At 36.1% G+C, this 22923-nt stretch overlaps 1 protein-coding gene across 13 annotated transcripts; it reads right to left on the reverse strand.

The window, feature by feature from the left end:
- Positions 1 to 917: 917 nt before the first annotated feature.
- gish (casein kinase I gish) lies at positions 918 to 22923 on the reverse strand. 13 transcript variants are annotated; one of them, XM_017182303.3, is made up of 11 exons: positions 22906 to 22923; positions 15228 to 15436; positions 11546 to 11656; positions 10206 to 10372; positions 7587 to 7701; positions 7262 to 7530; positions 6996 to 7166; positions 5699 to 5779; positions 4435 to 4533; positions 2536 to 2642; positions 918 to 1956 (listed from the first exon to the last, which is right to left on the reverse strand). In XM_017182303.3, the coding sequence occupies exons 2-11, from the start codon at positions 15337 to 15339 to the stop codon at positions 1887 to 1889; spliced, it is 1302 nt and encodes a 433-aa protein (XP_017037792.1). In that variant the 5' UTR covers positions 15340 to 15436; positions 22906 to 22923; the 3' UTR covers positions 918 to 1886. The 13 variants fall into 13 exon arrangements, with proteins under 13 accessions (XP_017037792.1, XP_041632154.1, XP_017037789.1 ...); XM_041776220.2 differs by lacking the exons at positions 10206 to 10372; positions 22906 to 22923 and adding exons at positions 8605 to 8753; positions 15739 to 15884 and having other exon boundaries at positions 918 to 1938; XM_017182300.3 differs by lacking the exons at positions 10206 to 10372; positions 22906 to 22923 and adding exons at positions 8605 to 8753; positions 15739 to 15884.

The following is a 22923-nucleotide window of genomic DNA, read 5'->3' on the forward strand; positions in this document are numbered from 1 at the left end:
TTTTTTCGATTTTTGTAATTTCTTTTTGTTTTTTTTAGGCTAGAAAGATTTGCAAAAAACACATTAAGTTTGCCTTGTTTTTTGTAAAGTTAACGCTATTTTGGTTTTTCTGTTTGTTTTGTTAATGGTGTATGTATATTTGTAATAAGTATAAAAAATTTGTTTAAAATATATATACTTTTATTGTTATATATATTTATTCCCCATACGATTTACTCATTTAGATTTAGCTTTTCTTTTCACGTTTTTCATGGGTAGTGTGTGTAGAGGAAAACAAATTCGTTCAGAGTCGGGAGATGTGTGTGTGTGCTCGTGTTGTGTCTGTCTGATTTTCTTGTTTTGTTACTCGAAAGGAAGAAATGGGAAACTCTTGTGGCTGCTGGCCTCTTCCTTAGTTAGTTTAGTACTCATATCACGTAATATCAAAGAAATGGCTCAGTACATTAGTATTTACCTATCGAATGATTGATCTGTGTGGAAACCCCAACAAATATATTCCACTAACCACGCACATTATAAACGAAAATTTTGCCTAAGAAACGAACGATCCAAAAAACGTAAACTCCAAAAAAAAAAAAATCGAATTCAACTACCAAAGGGATCGGGGTACCTCTACATTTTGATTCTTCCGACATAGTACAATAGACGTGTGTGTGTATATATATCAAAATACTTGTGGGCGTGTTCTTTTGTTTGTATATTTAGTATGTACAATTAGCGTTAGAAAAGTGCATCCAAAACATAGCTAAACCAAGGTGATTCCGGGGTAGGAGCAGCTGGTAGAGTAGCCATGTCCTGCGGGGCAGCTGCCGTTTGCGCCACAACGGGAGAAGGCATACAGGGACATTATATATATGTATATATATATTCTGATATATACGTAATACGCATAAGTTGCATACATATCGTTAGTTGAATAGTTTTCAAAAATGAAGTTTATTTTTGCTTTCTTTTCGTTTCTTTATAATTTACAAGTTTTTGTTGGTTGCGTATAAATATGATCTTTCACTTTCTCCTTCTCTTCTCATTTAATGATGCTGCACTAGTTTTGTTTTCGTCTCTGTTTTTTTTTTAATATATATGTTTATATATAAATATGCTTTAAGTGTTTTTGTGTTCTTTAAGTTTCCATCAGTTAAGAGCAATTGGTTTCTGAGGGGCATTGGTTGGTTTAGGTATAGGTATTGGTATTGGTATAGGATCTTTCCTCTGGGGAGCTTTCTGCTTTCCGTCTTCCTTGATGGTTCCCATCCCTTCGCAAGGAGGAGCTGAGCTGAGCTGCCTGGATTGTGAGTGATTCTTTGCTGGCTTGCTAGTCGCTTTGATTTACTTTTGAATTTTGTTTTCTTTTTATTTATAATAGCATTAATTAATAATAATATAATTAATAATTATAATAATTTATATAATAAACGCAAAATTGGTAAATAATAAAAATAATAATAAAATACAATCATTACAATAATTATTAATCAAAAATTGTTTCATTTTGTTTGTTTCGTTTACTGTTTTTTAGTGTATTTAATGTATACCGTTCTCTTTTTGTTTTCTTGTTGGATTCTGTGTTTTTGTTTTTTATTTTATTTTTGTTTGTATTTTTTTTTATGTTTTATTTTTGTTTTTTTTAGCTGCTGCTGTCGGCATTTTGTATCGGGTGTTTTTATATATTTTTGTATAAATTACAACGGAAGTGTCGGTGTGTTTGTAGTTGGTGTTGGCGTCAGCATCGACGCGGATGGAGGATAACGCAACGTATGCTGCGACGTTGCCTGCTGGATATAATCCTGACTCGGATTATTCAATACGCTATCCCGTGAGTTTGAATGTGAAGTGGCGCGCAGCAAGGTGACTGCCTCGCGTTCTGGACTACATTGTACACCGTCTAGTCATTTCTGGCGCGTCGATTTCTTCTTCTTTCGTTTAAAGAAACAACAACATCTGGAATATAAGGAACCACTGGAGACAGTTAACCAAGGGACAGAAACGAGATGGATACGGATTTGGATTTGGATAGGGGTACGGGTACGGGTACGGATTACGGAGTGGGTGGACAGTGGCCGGGGCAGAGAAAGAGAGAAAGAGAGAACGGAAAACGGAAGTTGCGCATTAAAAACGACAAAGCAACAAAAAAGTCACCAAATATCTTTAGGATCTTGTTAATCAATGTATCGATATATTCTTCAACCTTTCACCTAAGACCGTATACTTTCAAAAGAATTTTTAAATCTTATTTTTGAAGTAGTTATTCTGAAATCTTCTCAAAACATATTATTATATTATTTTTTTTTCTTTGTATACGTAAATATATTCACTTCTATAACAAATTACTAACCAGGTATTGATATTGATACTGATAATAATAGTTTTTGGCCATCAAAACGATATAATCCTGACTTTATCTACATATTTTTATAAACCATTCCATTGAAATAAGCTTTATTTTATACAAAACTTCCATAGATTAGTTCGTAACAGGACTAACAGTTAATCTACATATCGATATATCGATTAATCGATCGCTTAAGCAACACATACTTTGTTTCATCGACCACTTCGACTTCCGGCTGCTGTGTGATGGGCGTGTTTGAGTGTCCGGCCGTGGGATCGTCCGGATTTAGTTCGCCATTCGTCGAACTCACAACCTGTAAACGAGATGACACAGAACAGAGAAGAACAATGCATGAAATTGTAGTTGTTATTATTATTGGTCTCCACTTTCCTTTCAACATTTGCACTAAACATATATAGTACGAATACATACATATGTATATATTGAAAAAGATATATATATATATACATGTACAGCAGAGTAAGTAGTGATTAAACATAGTTGGACGCTTTTGGCTTTCACTAATCAAAAATGAACCAATCTGTTAAAATACGGTTTAAGACAACTAAAACTATTGGTTGGACATTACACAGAACGAAACTGTTATACACAAGGACTATATTTTTTCAGGTCTATATAAAAACCAAGTGGACTACGACGTATGACAAATTTTGATTTTTGTTCTTGAATGCAAACAAATTGATTCTTTGCAGGTTTGTCGAAGGAAGCCTTAACTCAACCTAGTACAGAGATTGCCTGGAACACACAGGACTCGCTTACGGATCACACACACACACACGCACATATAGATGTTGAAACACGAATAGTTCGGAGGACTCGAAACGCACACTTAATATCGCAAATACCTCGCGCTAGTGTTGTAAAACGAAAAAGTAATTAAAAGTACCCCGCTTTTGGTTAGGTCGAAGGATAATTTCGTTTAGAAGGTAAAGCTGTTATATTGGGTAAAGTAGAAGAGTAGTGGTGGTGTTGGAAGGTTGGTTGGTTTGGTGTCTTATTTCTTAGGGTCGTCATCGTGGTCGCTTTTCTCGTAGTAAGCATCAAAGGGGCTATCATCATCCGAGCTCGAATCTTCAGGCAATCTCTGTAATAAGTTTGGGGTTTTGGTTTCGAATTTGGTTCGACGATACATCAGAAATGGTCGCTTCGACTTAAAACCGCATGCCAATGATGTCGCTTCATGGTAAATGGAGTTCCTCGAGCCGAATTCGCAAAATCCTTGCAGTTCTACTTAGTCTATGACTGAATTAGTGTGAGTGGGTTTGGTCAGTGTGTTTGTTTGAAGGTGATCCATGCATCTCTAGAGTGGTGTATGTCGTATGTAGGGCATGCAGTCAGTTGCGGCTAGACCAGTGTTGGTTAATGGACACGAGTATGCATGCATTCGGAACCGTGCAGAAAAATAGAGGTATTCTACGTTTCTTCTTTGACATGCATGCAGTTTTTGTTCTTTTTAATGGATCCTCAATCGTTAATCAGCTTCGTCTTGCTACTACTTTCGAAGGAAAACGCTATGTCAAAAAATTAAAAAGGAAGATCCGAGGAGAAATACCCAAAAAGAGAACGAACGAAACGTGTTAAAGAAGGAACAAATCAAACCGAACGGATGTGGAATAATCTATAGTGGAGAGGAGTAGGAATAACACACGCTGGGAGCAGAGATATTGTTCAGTACCTTGTCGAGCTAATGTAGAGTAAATCAAGTGAAAACATTAGAATTGAAAAGGCCAAAAATATAACAGTCTGCGATAGATAATGTTTTGTTGTAATAATTATAGGAGATAAATATATATACGCATTTATGTACAAATTCACAATCGAACAATAGTTCAATAATAACGAAATGAGGCGAGTACGAATGTGTTGTTTTTATAATATTTTTGTCATGTCCAGGCCTGGAGTTTATTTTCAAATTTTGTTTTTCACTGATGTGTAATGTACAATTACTGACTGAGAATACAAGGGAGAGAGCGAGCGAGCGAGTGACAAAACAGAATAAAACGGAACGCAGATGGAGACGAAAACGGAAGGAAAAAAAAGAAATACTGTTGTACAACACTGGCCGGTTGTCGCAGCAAACTTACCTGCACTGAACCATGCCGATCGGCTGGCGTTAGATTGCCCAGTGTTGCCCCTGGTTTGGGCACATCAGGCCACGCAGCAACACCTCCTTTGGCATTTGTCTGTGGTTGGGCGGTACGGTACGGGTGGTGTGGTGGTGGTTGAAGTGGTGGTGAAGGATTTGGACAGTTGGTTTTTTCGATTTGTATTTTTTTTTTTTTTCGATTGGGTACAGTTCGGTTCGGTTTGCGAGCGAGCAATTGTTGGAAACGGATTTATGCAAGTTTATCAATAATTAATTTTCAATTTTAAAAAGTTTTTCGTTTTTTTTAGTTTATTTCTGTACAACAAAGAGATAGACAGCTCTAATATTATATGCGAGTGTATTTAATTTAGGTAGGGTGTGTGTGTGTTGGAGAGTCTAAATAAAACTAAAGCAAGTCAGGAGGTGTGCTACAATAGAACCAAAAACATACTCTTAATCCATACGGTAGACACTTAAAGCCAGACAACAAATGAAAAGTAAAATCAACAAACGGCAGGCTTAGGAGCGCAGATCATCAGATCAAGTTAGAATATTAAATATCTTTACAATTCCCATTTACCGATTGATTCACAAGCGCACTGTACAGTTGTAGAACTAGGTTAGATTAGTTAAGCCCCTACAAGTATCAGCTTGGGAATACAGGTGCAGCCTAATAGAGTAGTTCTTTTCGAAAAGCCTATTATATGAAGCCAAAGAAATTATATGAAATCAAAATGTAAAGAGCCCTAGCGATTACCCTAAGACCAGTCTCAAGAGTACGAGTGCGGAGAGTAGTAGAAGAGCATTTTAGTTCACACTAACCAGTACAGAGATATTTTTCAAGTCTACAACGTCTAACCTGAAGTATTATATATTCTTCGTTCTCATTCTCATTTTCAACATCGTCATCAAAATCAAAATAAGAAACATCCTATGTATAGGTTTATATAGCATATTTTGTGTGGATGAGGGAGAAGAGTAGGATCAAAACAAAAGCGTTGAGCATAATAAGTAGAGAAAGAAGAGCAGTTAAGAACGAATGTTAGAAGTAAGGAACTGAGTAACCAAAGAGAAAAAAGTTCGCTAAAGCTAAGTTGAAACAAGGATAATTGTTGTTTGTCTTATAACCATTATTAAAACGTAAACAAGTTAGGTTTTTGTCAGTGATATAAATATATAGAGATAGAGAGAGAGAGACAGAGTAACAAATTGTTTTCCCTTTCGAATTGTGCTAGTAAATCATTGCATTTTGTATACTTTACCTTAGCCGTAACATTATGACGATCTTTATTTGGTGAAATGATGACTTCATGGCCAGTTTGCAGAGATCCGACGGGCGTTGACTGTTTGTGTCAGTAGTGATGTGAATGCATTTATTTTTGTTTTTTGATTACACATGTTTATATATAGATGATGCAGTAGTTTGTTTATTACACACACACAGAGAGAGTTACACGCACATGAAACGGTGTTGACAACCGAGAAAAGAGAAAAGAGATCAAGGAGAGAAGAGAAGTGCTGTTAAAAATGGCATCAATTTTGGTTGCTTATGTTAGTTTAATTAATTTCTCGCTTAACGAACTCTAGCTTAACCACCTAAAGCAACGAGCTTACACACTGAAAATAAGCATTTACCAACACTGAGCGAGCGTTCGAGCATCATACAAGGCTAGGCAACACTGATTTAGATCTTAGGATTCACTTCTATATCCTCTGTGCTTTTAATACCTTGTCAGACTTATTTCTGGCCAAATGCGATGGCGGTGCATTCTTTATGACCTTCATTTGGTCCAGCTGTTCCTTTGTCTTAAAATCAAAACATAGAAAATCATCAAAATCGATGACAAAGTCGGTTCGGTTCGTTAGGAGAAAGTATAAATGATTAAAAAGACACACGTTTCATATTTTTGGGTTTTTACTGATTTAATGCTTTTTTGTTTGCTCTTTAATTTATATACCTAATTTTGCTGGTGGTGTGGGGCAAGTTATAAAAATATATATTAAGTCATTAAAAGCGGAGGATATGCCATGGGGCAACAAGAATGGAACTTGCAACTAACTGTGCCCGTCTTCTGTGCTGCAGCTGCGATAACATGGCAACCGGTGGCGTTACAACAAAGATCCAGCCATGATAATGATGGGTTACACAGGGTTACACTATCAACTGATAGTGCCACTTAATTGCATTCCCTTGTGTTAATTGATACGGATCATTCGCAAAGGGTTTAGTGGACGCTGTAGGCGGCGGCGGCGGCGGTGCTAGTAATGTGGCTCTGTTAATCGACTTGCTTTTGTCATGCTCAAAGATGCTTCCCATCATTCAAAATGATTTCAGAGTTAAATGATGATAGTTAATTTCAAAGTGCTTCGAGGTTATATCTTACTGGAACGGATATTATTTCTCTATATAACTAAGAACTTGCTCTTATCTATGTCTCCTATAAATTAGATTAGGGGTAAGATTTAGAATTCGGCAGAGTCCATGTAGTGGTTTGTGTGCTTTTTTTTTAGTATCTTAAGAAAAATGTGATTTAAATGGAGATGGAAATAAAGGCTCACCATAGTCTTCCCTGTCCAGTCGAACTCGCCCTCGTCGGTGTATCCCTTACGATCGAATAAGTCTTGAAACAGTCTTCGCAGGAAATCATAATCGGGAGTTTCGAAAAAGTCTAACCGCCGTACGTAACGCAAATATGTCGCAAACTCTTCAGGATGTCCGTCGCAAAGCACCTGGACGTGAGAGAAATATGTTATTAGTTCAGAATTCAAATGGATTAACCACATTTTGATGGGAATATTTTGCGGCATTGATTGAGATAGTTCACCTCAATGGGCGTTGCTCGTTTCGTATCACCGATTTTTTGATATCTCTCCTTGAGTGTATCAGCCTTCAGGCCTTGCCACGGCAGTGAACCTCTTAAGAAGTACATAAACATATGACCCAATGCCTCCAGATCGTCTCGACGCGACTGTTCACGCCCCATATGTGTGTTGATAGACATATAACGTGCCGTTCCAGTTAGGGATTTATGCTCCCGATATGGTATATGCCTATTTGTATCTAAATCAATGTATTCTTTGGCCAAACCGAAATCTGAAACAGTTGAAAATTGTATGATAAGTTTATATCAATTATTAAATTACTCTTACCAATTATATGTATAATTTTTTCACGTTTTGTTGACGTTCTGCCAATGAGAAAGTTCTCTGGTTTAACATCCCTATATATTAAGTGCCGACTATGAACATATTCGATCCGGTGGAGCTGCATTTTCATAGTTCATAATGTGTTGGAAAAGAAGAAGAAATATATTAGTATGTTTCTTTAATTACTGCGCAGAACATTCAATACTTTGATTATTATTAAAACAGGTATTGATTGCTCTTTGAAATGAAATATTGATATCACTTTTTTTCTGTAGTGTCTCAACTAGCTGTTTTTTACTGTAGATATTGTTTGATGGCATCGATTATTCAATTATTTATATAGGTTGATTTCGCTGATAAATCAAAATTGAAAAAAACTCAGGAATTTCTATATTAAACTACGAAATTGATGTGTACATGCAAATTTATAGTCATTACAATGAACGTTATGTTTTTGGATTTGTAGAGTTGTTTAATAACTAGTTTTCCTAAATAAGCACTTAAAATGTATGCAAACTAAAAAAAAAAAACTAATAAAACTTGAAACTTAATTATAAATTAAACCTCAACCAGGCGTCTGCAATAATAATGAGAGATAAAGTGAGTCGGAGAGAGTCGAGAGAAGAAAAGAGAGGCGGCATCGACCTTATTGTTTCTGGTTAGTAATGAAAATCCAAATAAAAATTTAGAGTTATAAAGTAAAAGTACAAACTAAATTTTAACCAAGCTGTCCTGATAAAAAAAAAACACACACACACATACATATACACACACAACGCCCCAAAACCCACAAACAAGCCAAACAAACAAAAGGTGTTTTTGGTTTTCTGTCTTAGTGCTAGTGTTGGTTAATTTCGATCTCGGCTACCAGTGTTGTGGATGTGATTATGTGCAGAGTTATGCGGGTGCTTAAAGAAAACTTAGCTGATTGCATATTTCTGTTATTTTTTTCTATTTTTTTCGTTGCAGCGTTGGTTGTTTTATTTTGTTTTTGTGGTGGATTTTTAGTGGTTGTACTTACTAATTGTATAGCTATCAGTAGTACGCTCTTCAGAGTGAAACGTCTGCCGCAAATATCGAATAAATCTTCAAGTGATGGACCAAGCAACTCCATAACAAGAGCATTGTATTTGCCGCAAGGGCCGAAGTAATATACTTCTGGTACACCCTCTGCTATCGATTGATCGAACGATTGATAGATTCAAGTGATATCGGTTGGTGGTTGGTTGGGTTGACATGGAATTTTGTTTGGAGGAAGCGAGCGAGTAGTGTTTATTTATTCGAGTGTTGGACAGCGCACAAAAGATTTTTTTGGTTGTTCGATTTGTCGTTTTTTGATGTTGTTTTTGTTGTATTTATGCAAAAATTCGTGAGCGCGAGATAAAAAGAGAAATGAGAGAGAGAGAGAAGAAAGAAAGATGAGAGATACAAAATAGAAAACAAATTCAGTTTCTTTTGTTTTTTTTTTTTTCTTAGCTATAACTTTTTTTTTCTTTTGCTGTACTTCTATTTTTTTTTTTTTTTTTTTTTTTTTACGGGTTGGGAACAAGAAAAGGAAAGATACAGAGACACAGACTGGGAAAGTGATGTGTGGAGAGCGATGGAGATACATCTCATGGTTTGGAGGTTAGTGTAGCGCGTCTTACGATATTACCACCTTTCATTTGAGAGAGAGCGAGCGAAAATATAAATACATAATTGGGTAACTGTGCTAAACACAACAAGAACAACAAAAATAGAGATTCTCGAAGCATATACACAAAGAAAAGCCTGCTGGACGACCAAACTGGAGACGAGAACTCAGCTACCAACTCATCCTCCTCCTCCGAACCTCTATTATTGACCTCCTAACCAGTGGAAATTGTGGCAGGTGCCGCCTTCGTGTATAACAGTTTTTGTGTGTGTGCTTACAACTAAGCTTAAAGCTAAAGTACTTGGTTGTCTTTTGTTGTTGTGTGTAGTGTGTATAACAGTTTGTAGGATTTTCCAAAATTTCAGATAACGAGTTTGATAGATCTCTTCGTACTGTGTTAGTATATTTTTTGTTAAGTTATATACATCGTATACTTTATTTGTCAAAAGTAAAGGGAGAGCGTATTCAAAAGAAAAGTAAGTTTGATAAACGGAAACAAAAGTGAAGTAGAGAACGACAACTGAAGAATGGGTAAGTATAACAACGGAACTGTTATATAAAATGCTTTGTTGCAGTTGTTTCAAGTACAATATAGAAGAAAAGTATTACTATCGGTATTATGTACAAGGAAGAATTTAATTTGTATGCCTTATATAAAGTTCTATTACGACGCTTTGTTTACATGCTTTTGGGGATTTGCTTTTGTGGTTAGAAAATTTCTTTCTTGGAAGCTACAACCAAAAGACGAAAAAAAAAAATATGCCGACTTTATTCATTACATCTACTAATAACATTTTCAATAAGTCTACATTAAACTAAAAACTTGACTAACGTTCATTGCGTGATTGCTAAGACTTTTGGAATAGTATTTTTTTTTTGTAAATCAAATTAAATTAGGAAAACAATAAGAAACCTAGCTTTTAGCCGTTGAGACACTTTTGATTCGAGAAATAAAAGTTTTCCAATACCGAAGAGGATGCCACACTTACAAGTTGTTTCGCTATCATCAATACAGTCTTAAGTGAAAATTTACGGGCGCAAATATTGAAGAGATCTTCTAATGATAATCCCAATAACTCTAAAACCATGGCATTATAACGGCCACCGCAAGTGCCCAAATGATAAATGCGTGGTATGCCATCTGGGGCGTTATCGGCTTCATTTCGATAATAATGATATTGATTTCGATTTCGCATTTCCAATTCCGATTGCGGGTCCAAAATAATGGTGGGGGTTGGTGATTGAGGGGTTGGATCATTATTATAGGTGACATGTCATCACAATGCATTATGCAACGGTTGATCGGTTGTTTGTAGGTTTTTCGATTCGATTCAGTTTCAAATTATGGTTTTCGGATTTGGTTGTTTGTTGTGGTTGATTGCAGCAGGCACGGGAAGAGATACATACATATATATATGTAGATAGATAGAGAGCAGCGCATGATGATCGGATTTGGGTTTAAGTTTCAATTTAACGGTTTTTGTTTTCAAAAATTCATTGCAAACATTTGTTGTTTTTGGTATTTGGTGTTGTAGTTATCGTTGTTGTAGCAGTTGATGAAATATGGAGGAACAGAGAGCAATATATTTATAAAACCAACAAATAAGAAAATGCAATAGAAAGCAATAAAAAATATGATACAAAAAAAAATATTTAACCAAAAATTGTAAGGTAGTAATAGTTCAGAAATCGGTTTATATATACGCATACGTATATATATAAATATAGACAAATTATTAGAGATTTAGCGGTAAAGTGATATTCGAGCTGTCTTTACATTGGCAGGTATAACAGTATAACAGTTGCTCCACTGCAGACATACAATATAAAAGAGTGGTGTTTATACAGTTTTTTTGTTTTTATTTTTATTTATTCATTTCTTCAAATTTCACTTCACGCACCGACCGACCTCCGAAAATATGCTTGAGAAAATCTATTCATGTTTTTCTTTTCGTCGTATTCATTCCTCTCAGTGCGTTTGTGCACTGCTGAGGTACCAAAAAGTTTTGTTGGAAAATAATAAATACATTCGTTTACGTATGGAACTAATCAAGTGGTGGTAACGGTGCAAAACTTTTTACTTTTCAGTAGGTTTTTTGGTTAGTAAGAAATTAGGTTTGGGGCTTAAGAGAGAGAAAGTGAAGGAAGGACTAAAAGATTTGAATCCTCACACAATCTGAACTTAATCAGAGCTATTTGAAAGTCTTTGATTAGTAGTTGTAAGTAAATTATCAGTTAGTGTTAAGAGGGGACGACAGCGTTGGAAAAGTTAAGGGTTGGATTGTAGAGAGGGGTTTTATAGTTTCAAATATATCAATTGTTTACATACCATGTGATCCTAATAGTTTATAAAACCTATACTCTAAGTGTAGTTGCGGAGCCTTTGACTTCATAGGCTCCATTTTTATTGCTACATGTTCATTGTTGTAAAGATTTTTGCCTGCAAAAGAGAAAAAGAGAAATACAGATTAGTAAGAAAAGGCGATCAACTTAATTGGAGAACAATTCAAATTCAATCCAAATTCAATCTGCAATGTCAAAAAATAAACGTCCATTAAGAGAAGAAGAGACAGACACTGGCACGCACAGGTGTTTTCATGCTCAAGACTATCGCGATTTGCATGCATTCAACGCCTTTACCTGCCGCACTACTGTTCTCGGCTGTGCCACGCCCAACACGCCCACCTCCAACACCAACACCACCAAAGCAACACATGCGACGACCTAGCCAAATGGGAATAAAAATAAAGAGGGTGAGAACTTGGCTAAGAACACATGCCCCTTATTCTCAACACCTCCATTTAATTTGTCGGTTTATGTGAAAAATATTTTAAATATATAAATTAATAATAATTTAGTTTTATATAAATTTAAACAATTATATTTTTTTAAGTAAATAAATATTTAAATGCTAATCTTTCTTTTAAAGGTATGTAGCATGCTTTTTAGAGGCAAATAAAATTGATTAAAAATCTAAAACATTTTCTATTTCAAGTGTCACAAAAGTTTGCTTAACAATAATTTAAAATAAATTTATTTTAAATTTTGTTTTTAAATTTAAAGAGGCTTTACTTTTTCATATTGATCCTCGAATTTGAAAATATCCAATTATAATCATTCCTAACTAGATTAAAAGCTTGGAGCTCCAGCAAATCTTTCGGAAGTAGAATTGAGAACAAGGTTGTACATAATTTGAGAATTGCATTTTTGATGGGACGACGCGACGCAGAGACAAAGACGCAGCAGACAGAAGTCGAGGGAATGTGACAACGATGAGCGGTTCGCTCATGTGCGAAATTATGTCATGGGAGAGGCGGCGGTGAGCGAACTCACCCAGTGAATGAACGTTCGGTGTGATTGTGTCCGTGTATGGGTTGGGTGGGTGGTTGTATGATACAGACGTTGCTTATCAACAGACACAACATTAGAGCGCTGATAGAGTCATCACAAGCACAACATATACACTCGCACACACACACGGCACCTCATGACTTTGATTACATGCTGAAAGACCGCAAGCAACGCCCTTTGCTGCCACGCCCCTTAATTGCCCCCTCGAAAGCATTTTCTTAGAACGATGCAGCATTTACGATGCTGCTATAAAAACAAGAAGCTAAGCAAAACACAGAGACAAAACCAAAAACTGCCAAATTAACAATAATTACTCGCTCTTTACAATTTTAGTCTACACATGCAAAATTGTGCAGCAAGACGCCTTCTTTAATTGCTGGGCTGTCGGAAGCCGTAAACAATTTCCATTTAAAGTGCCGGCAACAAATACCATTTTAAATGAAAATTGTTTCATGAAAAGAATCAGCATCAACTAGGGTTACTTCCTAAAATGTAATCATGGAAAACCAGTTCTGAATATTGATCAGAGCGATACAATTCCGCCAAAAGGGGAAACCCCGGCACTAAAAACGATGACCAAATCACCTGCAATACCGTGACCTAACGCAATATACAATATTAATCACAGTAAATATACCGCAAAAAAAAACAAGGGGAAACAAACCTTAAAGAGTTCTGCTGAAAACAATAAGGGGAGCTCAAAGAAACTGAACCAAAATGAGGTTCCGCAAGAGCACAACTTTTTAAAGGGCGTGCTGGGCTGCGCTAAGCAAAAATAAAACAAAAATTCCCAAAATTAAACGAGAAACGCCCACGCAAAGCGCCCATAAAAATGAGCGAAGAAAAAAGGCGTAAAAGTATTTAGGTTGGTCAATGTTCTGCTTTCCCAACCAATTCTCTCTCTCTTTCTCTCTCTCTAATAAATTATTTCTTTTAAAAGTGGGAAAGCATAAAAGAAATGGCCCTGCTTTGAGGCAAAAACACAAAAATTATGTCATTTTGATTGCAATTTAAGGAAAGGGCAAAAAGCAAAAGTGAAAATGCCAAATAGTTTGCTTTTATCTCAACTTCTCGGCACTAATCTGATTTAATAACAAAAGCAAAGAATCAACAAACACATACTTGGCCAATTGTATTTATAGACCACAATTAATAAAAATGATATCATAAGCAAGAGAAATAATGTTTTGTTACTACGTCACAATAACAAATTCTATTGCAAAATTTAAGCTAATAATATTGAGGAGATCGCATTAACTTAATTAGTTATAAAAAATAATCAAGAAAGCCAATTAAATGCAGCTTTTCAGTGTGATTTTTTTTATTTACCAACGCGTTGGTTGAATGAATCATGCAAAACCGCATGAAATAAATAGAAACAAAACAAAAAGAAAAATGCAAACAAATCGAGAGAGAATAAATATCGAGATGTTGATCACGACTTAGCCAGGCAGAGAGAAAGAGAGTTCAAAATTATAGATAAATAATTTATTCTCATGTATTTCCTTTAAAAATATGAATATTTAGAAAATACAAAATATTAAAAATATTTTTAAAATACTATATTATTTTCAATTAACTTTTTTTCAGTGTACAGTTTGAGCTGCACTGACTGAGCTCCCTGAAAATTAGCTACTCAGTACTGCTACCTGTTGGCAATGTGACAACAAATGCACAAAAGGAAGTGGCAGGCCCAAAAAAAAAAGTAAATAAATGAAAAAATTACAACAAATAAAAAAACAACTGTCGGAAGGGGGCGGGGCCGGTATGAAACAACTTTATAAAAGCGCATTTAGCAAACAAAGCAAAAGTGACGACAACAACGACAACGACGCCGCCAAGAAAACAGATGGCGGAATGGTATGGCATTTTGTTGTATTGTGCACTCTCGTAAGTAAAAATAAATGAAAGGAACTCGAGGGGCGACAAAGGAGACAGAGCAAGGGGAGCCCTGTTCTCATTGTGGCTAACAAACCTGGAAAGGAATGCCCGCCGAAAGGAAGTGGCCAACCAGAATGGCTACCCGAAAAATAAATGAAGAAAAGCCCGAGAACACATTATTTGCATGCCAACAGGCGAAAATGGGGGGAAAGACGTAAGAAAGGCGACTGTGGCGGACATTATAAAGTCTGTCTTTGAATTGTAAACATAATTTATCATTTATTTACAGTTATTTTGACAGATTGAACAGAGTGGAGGACTCAAAAGATGCGAAAATTACCCTGAGAAATGAACACATTTTTATTAATTCACCTTTAAATAATTTCAATTAAGTGGAAAAATGTTTAAAATTTTATAAGTTTTCATTATAAAATTATTGAATTTATAGAAACTTAACAAAACGCAAATGTCAGTAATTCCTTACGAAATGGTTTCCTTCTAAAAGGTAAAAGATAATTCCTTTCCTTTCTTACTAAAAATAAATAATGAAAATTATTTCATTATTTATTTTTCTAAAGTTCTAAAGTAACAATAAAGCGTAATATTCATTCAACTTTAGATAAAAAAAAACTCCTATTCTACCACCACTAAACGGATCGATCTTTAAAAACACTGATGAAGATGACAACAGGGAAATGGAATTATCGATTATATACTGAGTCCTTTTACTTGAATATTTATTATTATTATTTGTAGTTTTTATTATTGTTGTTACTTACCTAAACGCAATTCGCCAAAGTTACCACAGCCAATTTTTTTACCGACACGAAAATTTGGTCCGACCATAAGTACACCGGTTGTGGTGCTTACAGATTGGCGGGTGGAATACATGTTATTGCTTGAGCTCTTACCACCGGCTAGGGCTGTGGTGGCATTAGCCACATTACCAGCGGATGGACCGGCAGTTGTCGTTTGGGGGCCACCGCCACTGCAATGAAAAAGAAATTGAGAACGGAAATCGATTAGTAAGTAACTAAGTTCAAGGCAATAAAGTAGGCACTTGAGGGCTCTGGGATCAGAATGGGTCTGGGAATAGGGGAGAGCAAGAACTCCAGTCTAAGCTAATAAGAAATTGTAACCCAAGCATTCACAGCTTTAAATGTCAGGCAACAAAAGTAAACAAAACAAAAATGTATTAAAATTGTGATAGGCTTAAGAAGAATTCTTCTTTCACTTTCAGTTTCTACCTTTTTACTAAAATTGATCCTTCAGTTCCCTACGTATACGTACTCTTCACCCTTTATCTTGTTCGGTAGGGATAAATATTTGCGCAACATTTAATTTTGGGAGACTAAAGTCCCGAGAAAACTAGATCGAACTATGTATATAAAAACTGAAGTCAAAGTGAAGTTCAAAAACCCGACCAAAATAGAAACTGTCATGGCGTGTTACCGCCCGACTATAAGCATGTATTTATAAATAGCTAGAAAAATAGTTATAAAAAGCCAAGACCAGGACAATGACACAGAAACTCTTTGCATTTTCAAGTGGCCAATACAACGAAGAATCGATTCGTAGGCCAGGTGACTTTTTGTTTACAAACTATGGAATAGAGAACTGACTGGCTGGCTGGTGGTTATGGCCGCCACATGTCGACACAGCTCGCCCAGGCGTAACCATTCGCGGGGAGTCCGACTCGAGAGCCGGGAGTCGAGAGTGGAGAGCCAAGCGGAGTGCTTCGAGCTTCGAGTGGAGTGACTCATGGCCAGACAAGGGAAATATGTTTGATTAAGACAAAAGGTTTTGCTTTGTTGCAGTTCGTGATGGGTGTGGCCAGTGTGCAAGATCTTTAATTTTCCCATGCTTTTCGCAGTTGCAAAATTTAGTTCAATGCCACTGGCTGGTATTCGGAATTCCAGCCCTTAATCGTTGCTTATTTAGGTTAAGGGTTAAGTTATGACTTCTCTGCTCTTTTCTCTCTTTGGATTAAAGATAATGTAACGCAAATGACTCAGGCATCATAAAGGGAACGGGAATAAGTCCAATAAAGAAGTCAAATAAGACAATGTAAACGAAAATAAAGATAACTTATCAACTTGCTCAAGGTAGAGTCTAAGGGCTTTCTAACATTTGCAATCTAAAGTCGAGTGGATTCCGTTGTGTTTATAAAGTAATTTTCACGGATTTGATTATTATTTGGATCAAGATAGGAGTACAAATGCTGTCTAGTGTCTCAAACATTTTATCCCTTATGCATTTGTAATTAAAATACTTTGAACTTATATTGAATTTTAAACGTTAAAGCTTTATAAACTAAAGGTGGAAGATAAACCTATTCCAGGTCATAGCTAAATTTGTTAGGGATTAGGCATACTTTATCATCAGTATCTATTTTCTGGCTAACCCAAGAACTGTTTTACAAAACCAACTTAATACGTTCTTAGCCAAACTTGAAGTAAACCGATCTTTAGGCTAACGCCTCAAATCAGTGATCATATACAACAACAAATACCTCGAATTACAACATTAGATTGTTGCACATGCAGTTTTCTATTGATTATCTGAGATGAAATGAAGAAGCCAAAGCTGGAAACCCCGGTAACCGCCCAGACCATTAACAGGAAATTATTGGTTATTCCCACTCGTGCTCGAACTCGTACTTTCATCTAATATCAGTCAGCCAGCTGCGAACGGGAGTCGGAAAATCTTATCTGCCCACAAGTTTCTTGGCCAGCCACACTCACACACATACACACTCATACAATACAACCGATAATTGTACCGTTAAGCGCGGCAGTTAAAAAAAAAATAGCACTGAGTAAAAACCGCCGATAACAATTAAAGAGTAAATTGCTGTGGGTAGAGAGGGACGGCGCGAAATGAGGCAGAAACAAGTTCGAGTTCGAGTTTGACTTCGATTACAAGTTCCTTCTTTGCCCTCGTCCCCACATTCCCCCTATTTTTGTGTTGACCACTTAACAGAGCCGAAGAGGGAATTCAATTGCCTCATATACCCTACATAGATGCTCTATAAGACTATCTTTCAGAATGAATATTCCAAAATATGCGTAAATTTCCCAAAAAAGTTTATTAACCTTTTGCGGATCAATAGAGGCGTAGGGTTCGCCATAAAGATTTTATACGAGGGTAGGAAAACTCTGTTAAAAAATGCTCTTTATAAAGGACAAAAAATAAATAAGTTAAATCCAAAAGTAAACTAAAGTAACTTGATCCATATAAGTGCAGACCAAAGTGCACTACATTTTTCAGTATACCCGTTCAACGATAATCAAACAACACGCATCTATCATAAGCCATTAAACTGGTATATTTTGCACACAGGCTTTTCTAGGGTATCCAATGGCTGGACATTTCTATTTTCATGTCTTTCTTGTTATTGCTTTGACTGTTTTATGGCTTAATATCCTGCGGGTAAAACTGGTTCATACTCTCACCGCCACACTACATGCATGTATACATATGGACGAGTATTAACGTATAAACGCCTGAATGTCCAGAGATCGATCGTTTGTCTCCACTTCTTCGGTATATATCTGGCGGCTCCCCATTTTAAACAGTTTTTACTTCTTCGCTGGTGTGTCTCCGTAATGTTTTTCTTCTTATTTTTATTTTTTGAGGTCGTTCTCTTTGCTTTCTACAGCCTGTGGCCTGGTCTGAAAACGGGTTCCCCAAGTTGTCGCTTCGGGTTGTTCTTAATTTTTTTTTGTTTCTTTTTTTTATGAATTAAATGTGAGAAAATGGCAGCAGTTGGGGCTGTTTCCTGGACATCATGCGTTAATAAGCCACAGCTAAAAAGCTTAAAGACTATTTTATAGGAGGATAAATTATGTATTTGTATTCATTGCTTTAGTAAATCAGTATTTATGTTTAATATGAGGTTTTATGGTATTATTTTTAATAATAAACACATTTATTATTTCAAACACCTTCTGGAGAAAAATTATCCCCAATATTATATTACACAGACAGGATGTTATTTTAACCACCGGTTATATTAGCTTACCTAACTTTCGTAAAAAAAAGAAGCCAATTAACACTTGTTGCCAAACTTAATGCTAATTAATAAAAACAACTAGCTAAAAAAAAGAGCGCCAGACAAGAAACCCGTTTCAATGAAAGTGAAATGCTAAAACAAAGAAAGAAAGCCCAAACATATTTTGATTTTTTTTTTTTTTATTTCACCTGATACGTGTTTTGGGCAAAGAGAAAAACAAAATCGATAATTAAAAATAAGCCAGGCGCTAAAAATAAAATTATGCACACACTCACATACATATACTCCGGCAAACACATTCTTATCTGCACCTGTATCTATATTTCTAGGTGTGTGTATGTGTGGCTCATAAATAAATCAAGTGTAAATTGAACACAAATCCGACTCAAAGAATAACGACAAGAGTGATGGAATGGGAAGGGAATGGGACAATGCGGAATAGGGGCTATAGAATAGAGAGGAAAAGAGAGAACCTGCGCTGATGACGACAACAGCAGAAACCGCAAACAGCGGAAAATCCCAATTAGAATTTGTTAAAGCCACAATATCACAACATTAGCCAGGGTTGTCAGCCCCAAATATCAGAATGTTATCAAATTGAAAAATATTATAGTATTTCTTACGTGAAATATTTTTATATAATGTTTAATTTTAATCAGTTTAGTTAATGTTATTATTTAAACCAATCAAGATTGATTTTAACTTCACATCCCAATCAATGATTTTTTTTTACATATCTGACAACCCTATGAAACAGAAAATGTAAGATAAAGAAAAGTAGAAAGCCAGATAAACCGCAAAAGAAATTCACATAATTTAATAGAGTATTGATTAGAAGCTAAGGTGAGACAGTGCACAGTGAAAAACGGTGACTAACTCGCAAAAATTCAATTAAGACCCGGGGGAAAACAGAACAGCTCATTAAAGAAGCCCCAGAAAAACCCGCAAAGTAATCACCAATCATTTTTGGAAAATTACATAAGCAACATGGCCAAATACCGCTGAGAAATAAACAAATGAAAATGAGAAAAAGAACGGCAAACTAATGTGATAAAGGAAATCGTTGTGTCAAGCGTGTGAGTGTGTTCCAATGTGGGCACATCGCTTATCAGCTAGAGATTTGTGTGACGTTATGCAGCACTTGTTTTCGCCTCTGATCTCCCCATATTCCCCATCTTTTCTGACTCTATGCCCTCCGCTCCTTTTCAATGGCTCGCAATTGATTTGTTGTTTCTGTAACTGCTATTTATAGAAACAAACAATTTCATTATAATTGCCAACACAAGCAATTGAATTTCAATTATGCATATCAATTGAAAAAACGTACGAAAATCAATTTGAATAACAGAAGAGAGAATACTCTTCGTGTTACATTTTAATAGATATTGAATAACTCGATCGTATGCAAAGCCCTAACCAGAGGGATTCCCTGGATGTTTTTCATATAGTTAGGTTTTTATTTGTGGTGCTCAAAAAGTTAAATATCAAATAATTTCTTTCACATAACAGTCAAAATAGTTTAAGGTTTTAAAAAAAATCATAGAACCTTTAAACTCATTTTAGAACATGGTTGAACTAATTTACAAGACCCATACGATTTTCTATTTATTCGAAATTTTATTCCTGGCAGTGTATATGATTTTATAATGTTAAAAAATGTATTTGAATCTAAAGATGCTCGATATGCGCTTAGCTTGTAAACGTAATCAAATTGCTTTCACAACTCAACAACGTAACGTAACGTAGCGGAACGTAACGTAATGTGTCAGTATCCACTTTCAATGGCATTTTGACGTTTTGAAAGGCGAAGCTATTTACATACATGGAGTACAAAAACAACAGCAACTACAATCGCATTTTGATTCGCATAACATAAATGAACACACTCACACACTCCAACTGACCTATCAGCACTGATAAGAAGGGCGAGAGAGAGAGAGAAAAAGCCTTGCACACAGACAAGCCACTCGAGAACGAACACATATACACTCACTTAACAAGTTGGCTAGATAAGCGCGCCTTGATTAGCAGCGACGTCAGACAATAGCGAGTCGAAATGAACGAGACGAGTGGCAAGTGTAAGACAGAAGAAAGGAGAAAGGAAGGCGGGCGACTGCAGAATGGCATGGATGAAGGACGGAAGGAAAGAGAAGAGAATGCAGCAACCGCAGCCTATCAAGGAAAGTGGGAGGGAAGCAAGCGCCACTGCATTTTGCACAGTGGTCAAAGCAAAAAAATATTTTTTCATTTAATTAGAGTGACTTTGGAGTTGGAATAACGGGTTTGTTTTCCTCAGAAAACAAATAAATTAAAATATAACTTAGATCGACATGATACCCGAATATTAAGACAAACAAAATGTTCAATGCTGATAGAAAATGTATCAATGTGTATACTACTCTAAAATGCGAACAATATTTGATGATCATCGCTTTAAAGTTAATTATGTATACTGTAAAGGCAATTATAATAGGTTTGCTAATGAGATTATCTTAATAATGTGTTGGTGTATTCAATAAAGTAATTTACAGAAATAGTTTGCTAAAAAGTTGGCAAATAAAAGCGTTTTACGCATTTCGAAAAGTGTGAATGGGGCTTTGGGTGACAGCCATATTTTCCCCACTGTGCAGCAGCCAGGTTTGGGGCTGGGCTTGCACGTCACTGTCACAATAAATACAACAACAGCAACAGTTCCATTGACGACGTAGTCTATCAACGGCACAGCCTCCAACTGAAAAGTGCACAATGAGAGTAGTGTGTTGTATCTGTGTGTCCGAGTAAGTCTAGGTATGTATGTATCTGTATGGGGGTGCCTCAATGGACGATTGACCTTTGCATGTTAGATTAACATTGAATGTGCAACGTTGCCCGTCGCCCCGCAGATCCTGTTTGCGGTGGAGGCTTTAATTAGTTTAGCCTCCCAGCTCTGACACGTGCAAAAGCCAAAAGCTATGCAAATGGGCTCCACAGAGGTCAGATGCCAAAACTACTATCAAAGAATGTATGTATGTAGATGTGAAACAGCATAAAACTACCAACAATCTAGGAAATCTGCAAATCTAAATACAGCTTCGGTTGGAAAAACACGCCTTTATTTAGCCGAATATGCTTTTTATTTATTTATATATAGTTTGCAAATAATCTTTAAAGTTTCACCTACGGAATAGTATGCTTTTAATTAATATTAAAATCACATTGAACCATTAAAAATAATAAATTGCATTCTGAGCACAGCCTAGGCTATTATTGTGTCCGCAGCTGTTTAACAAGTTATTTGTTTGTGTGCCTGTAAAATTGTCGGTAATTTGCTTTCTAGTGCTTTCTTCCTGCATGGCTCAACCTTTTGGCACGTTCAGACTGGGTAAAAGTGACCCCGAATCCAACTAGGTCTCCTTCACCCGGCCAGGTTGTATTACCTCCCTCTTCCATTCGGTGCCCTCATATTTGCGTAATTTCCGCTCGATTCCTTCCTTTCTATGTTCCACCTTGAATGGGCGTTGAGTGGGTGGGCGTCCAATAATGAATTGAATTGAATTATCTACGACATTGAAAAATAGCACGTGCGTTTGCATTGCGCTTGCCAACTGAAGATGTCTCTACTCTTCTTTACTCATCGCTTTTTTCAGCTGCCAGGTTTGCAGCTTCTCGCCGAGTTCAATGTCGCGGCCAATGCAATTTGAGCAATCACGCTTCTTTCCCATTTATCTTTAATCGGCATGTGTCTGCCAGAAGGCCGGGTGAAGTCAATTCTGTCAATAGTCACAGATAAAATTACACAGTTCCAAGCGGAAGTCAACAACATGGGGCCTGCTTTAATATTGCAAATCTCCGTGAATCTCTCTAATTTAATGCCATCAGATAATCAGGTATGTTTAATAGGAATTCTGCAGATGAGGCCCTTTTCTCCTTAGAATTTTCCCGCGAAGCGAGTTAATGCTGTTGCTGTATGCTTTCTTGCTTACTACTTTCTAAAACTACACTATATTTTGTATAAATCAACCTCAAGGTTAAATCAGTATAACGTTATCCGCTCTGAATATTAAGCAAAAAAAAAATGTGTAAATAAGGAAGCTGCTAAACTGCCTAGTTACTAAAGCAATTAGTATTATTAAATATTGGTTCTGCTTAGTCAGACTTATGTATGTATCTCCCTAGTACCCGTAGTTGTAGATCCCAAGGAAAACTAGTATTAAGAACTTTAAAGGAAATAAAATAATAATAATAAATGTATGTTTTATTTTTTATTTCAACTTCTTATTCCCCCACCTGGTCATACTGAAAACGGATATAAATTTATTTTCCCACAACCCTTTCTCTTCCTCTTCTTCACCTTCTGCTATTTGAAACTGTGTTGGCACTAACATGTGTTTAACATAAGTGGACAAATGCTAGGAAAATAAGGGAAACGCCAACAAAAAAATAAATAATAAAATAAAACGAACCCGGCAGACTCCGATTAA

Source organism: Drosophila kikkawai, chromosome 3R (assembly GCF_030179895.1).
Source record: "Drosophila kikkawai strain 14028-0561.14 chromosome 3R, DkikHiC1v2, whole genome shotgun sequence".
NCBI lineage: Eukaryota > Metazoa > Arthropoda > Insecta > Diptera > Drosophilidae > Drosophila > Drosophila kikkawai.

What these genes read in the sequence shown, in the direction of transcription:
- gish (XM_017182297.3), bottom strand. Translation starts at nt 15,785, where the DNA reads ATGTTGCGCAAATATTTATCCCTACCGAACAAGATAAAGGGTGAAGA. An exon ending in TAAACTATTAGGATCACATG is followed by an intron (nt 10,373 to 11,545) that starts GTATGTAAACAA and finishes ATCGAAATGAAG; the next exon opens with CCGATAACGCCCCAGATGGC. An exon ending in TGATGATAGCGAAACAACTT is followed by an intron (nt 7,702 to 10,205) that starts GTAAGTGTGGCA and finishes ATGAAAATGCAG; the next exon opens with CTCCACCGGATCGAATATGT.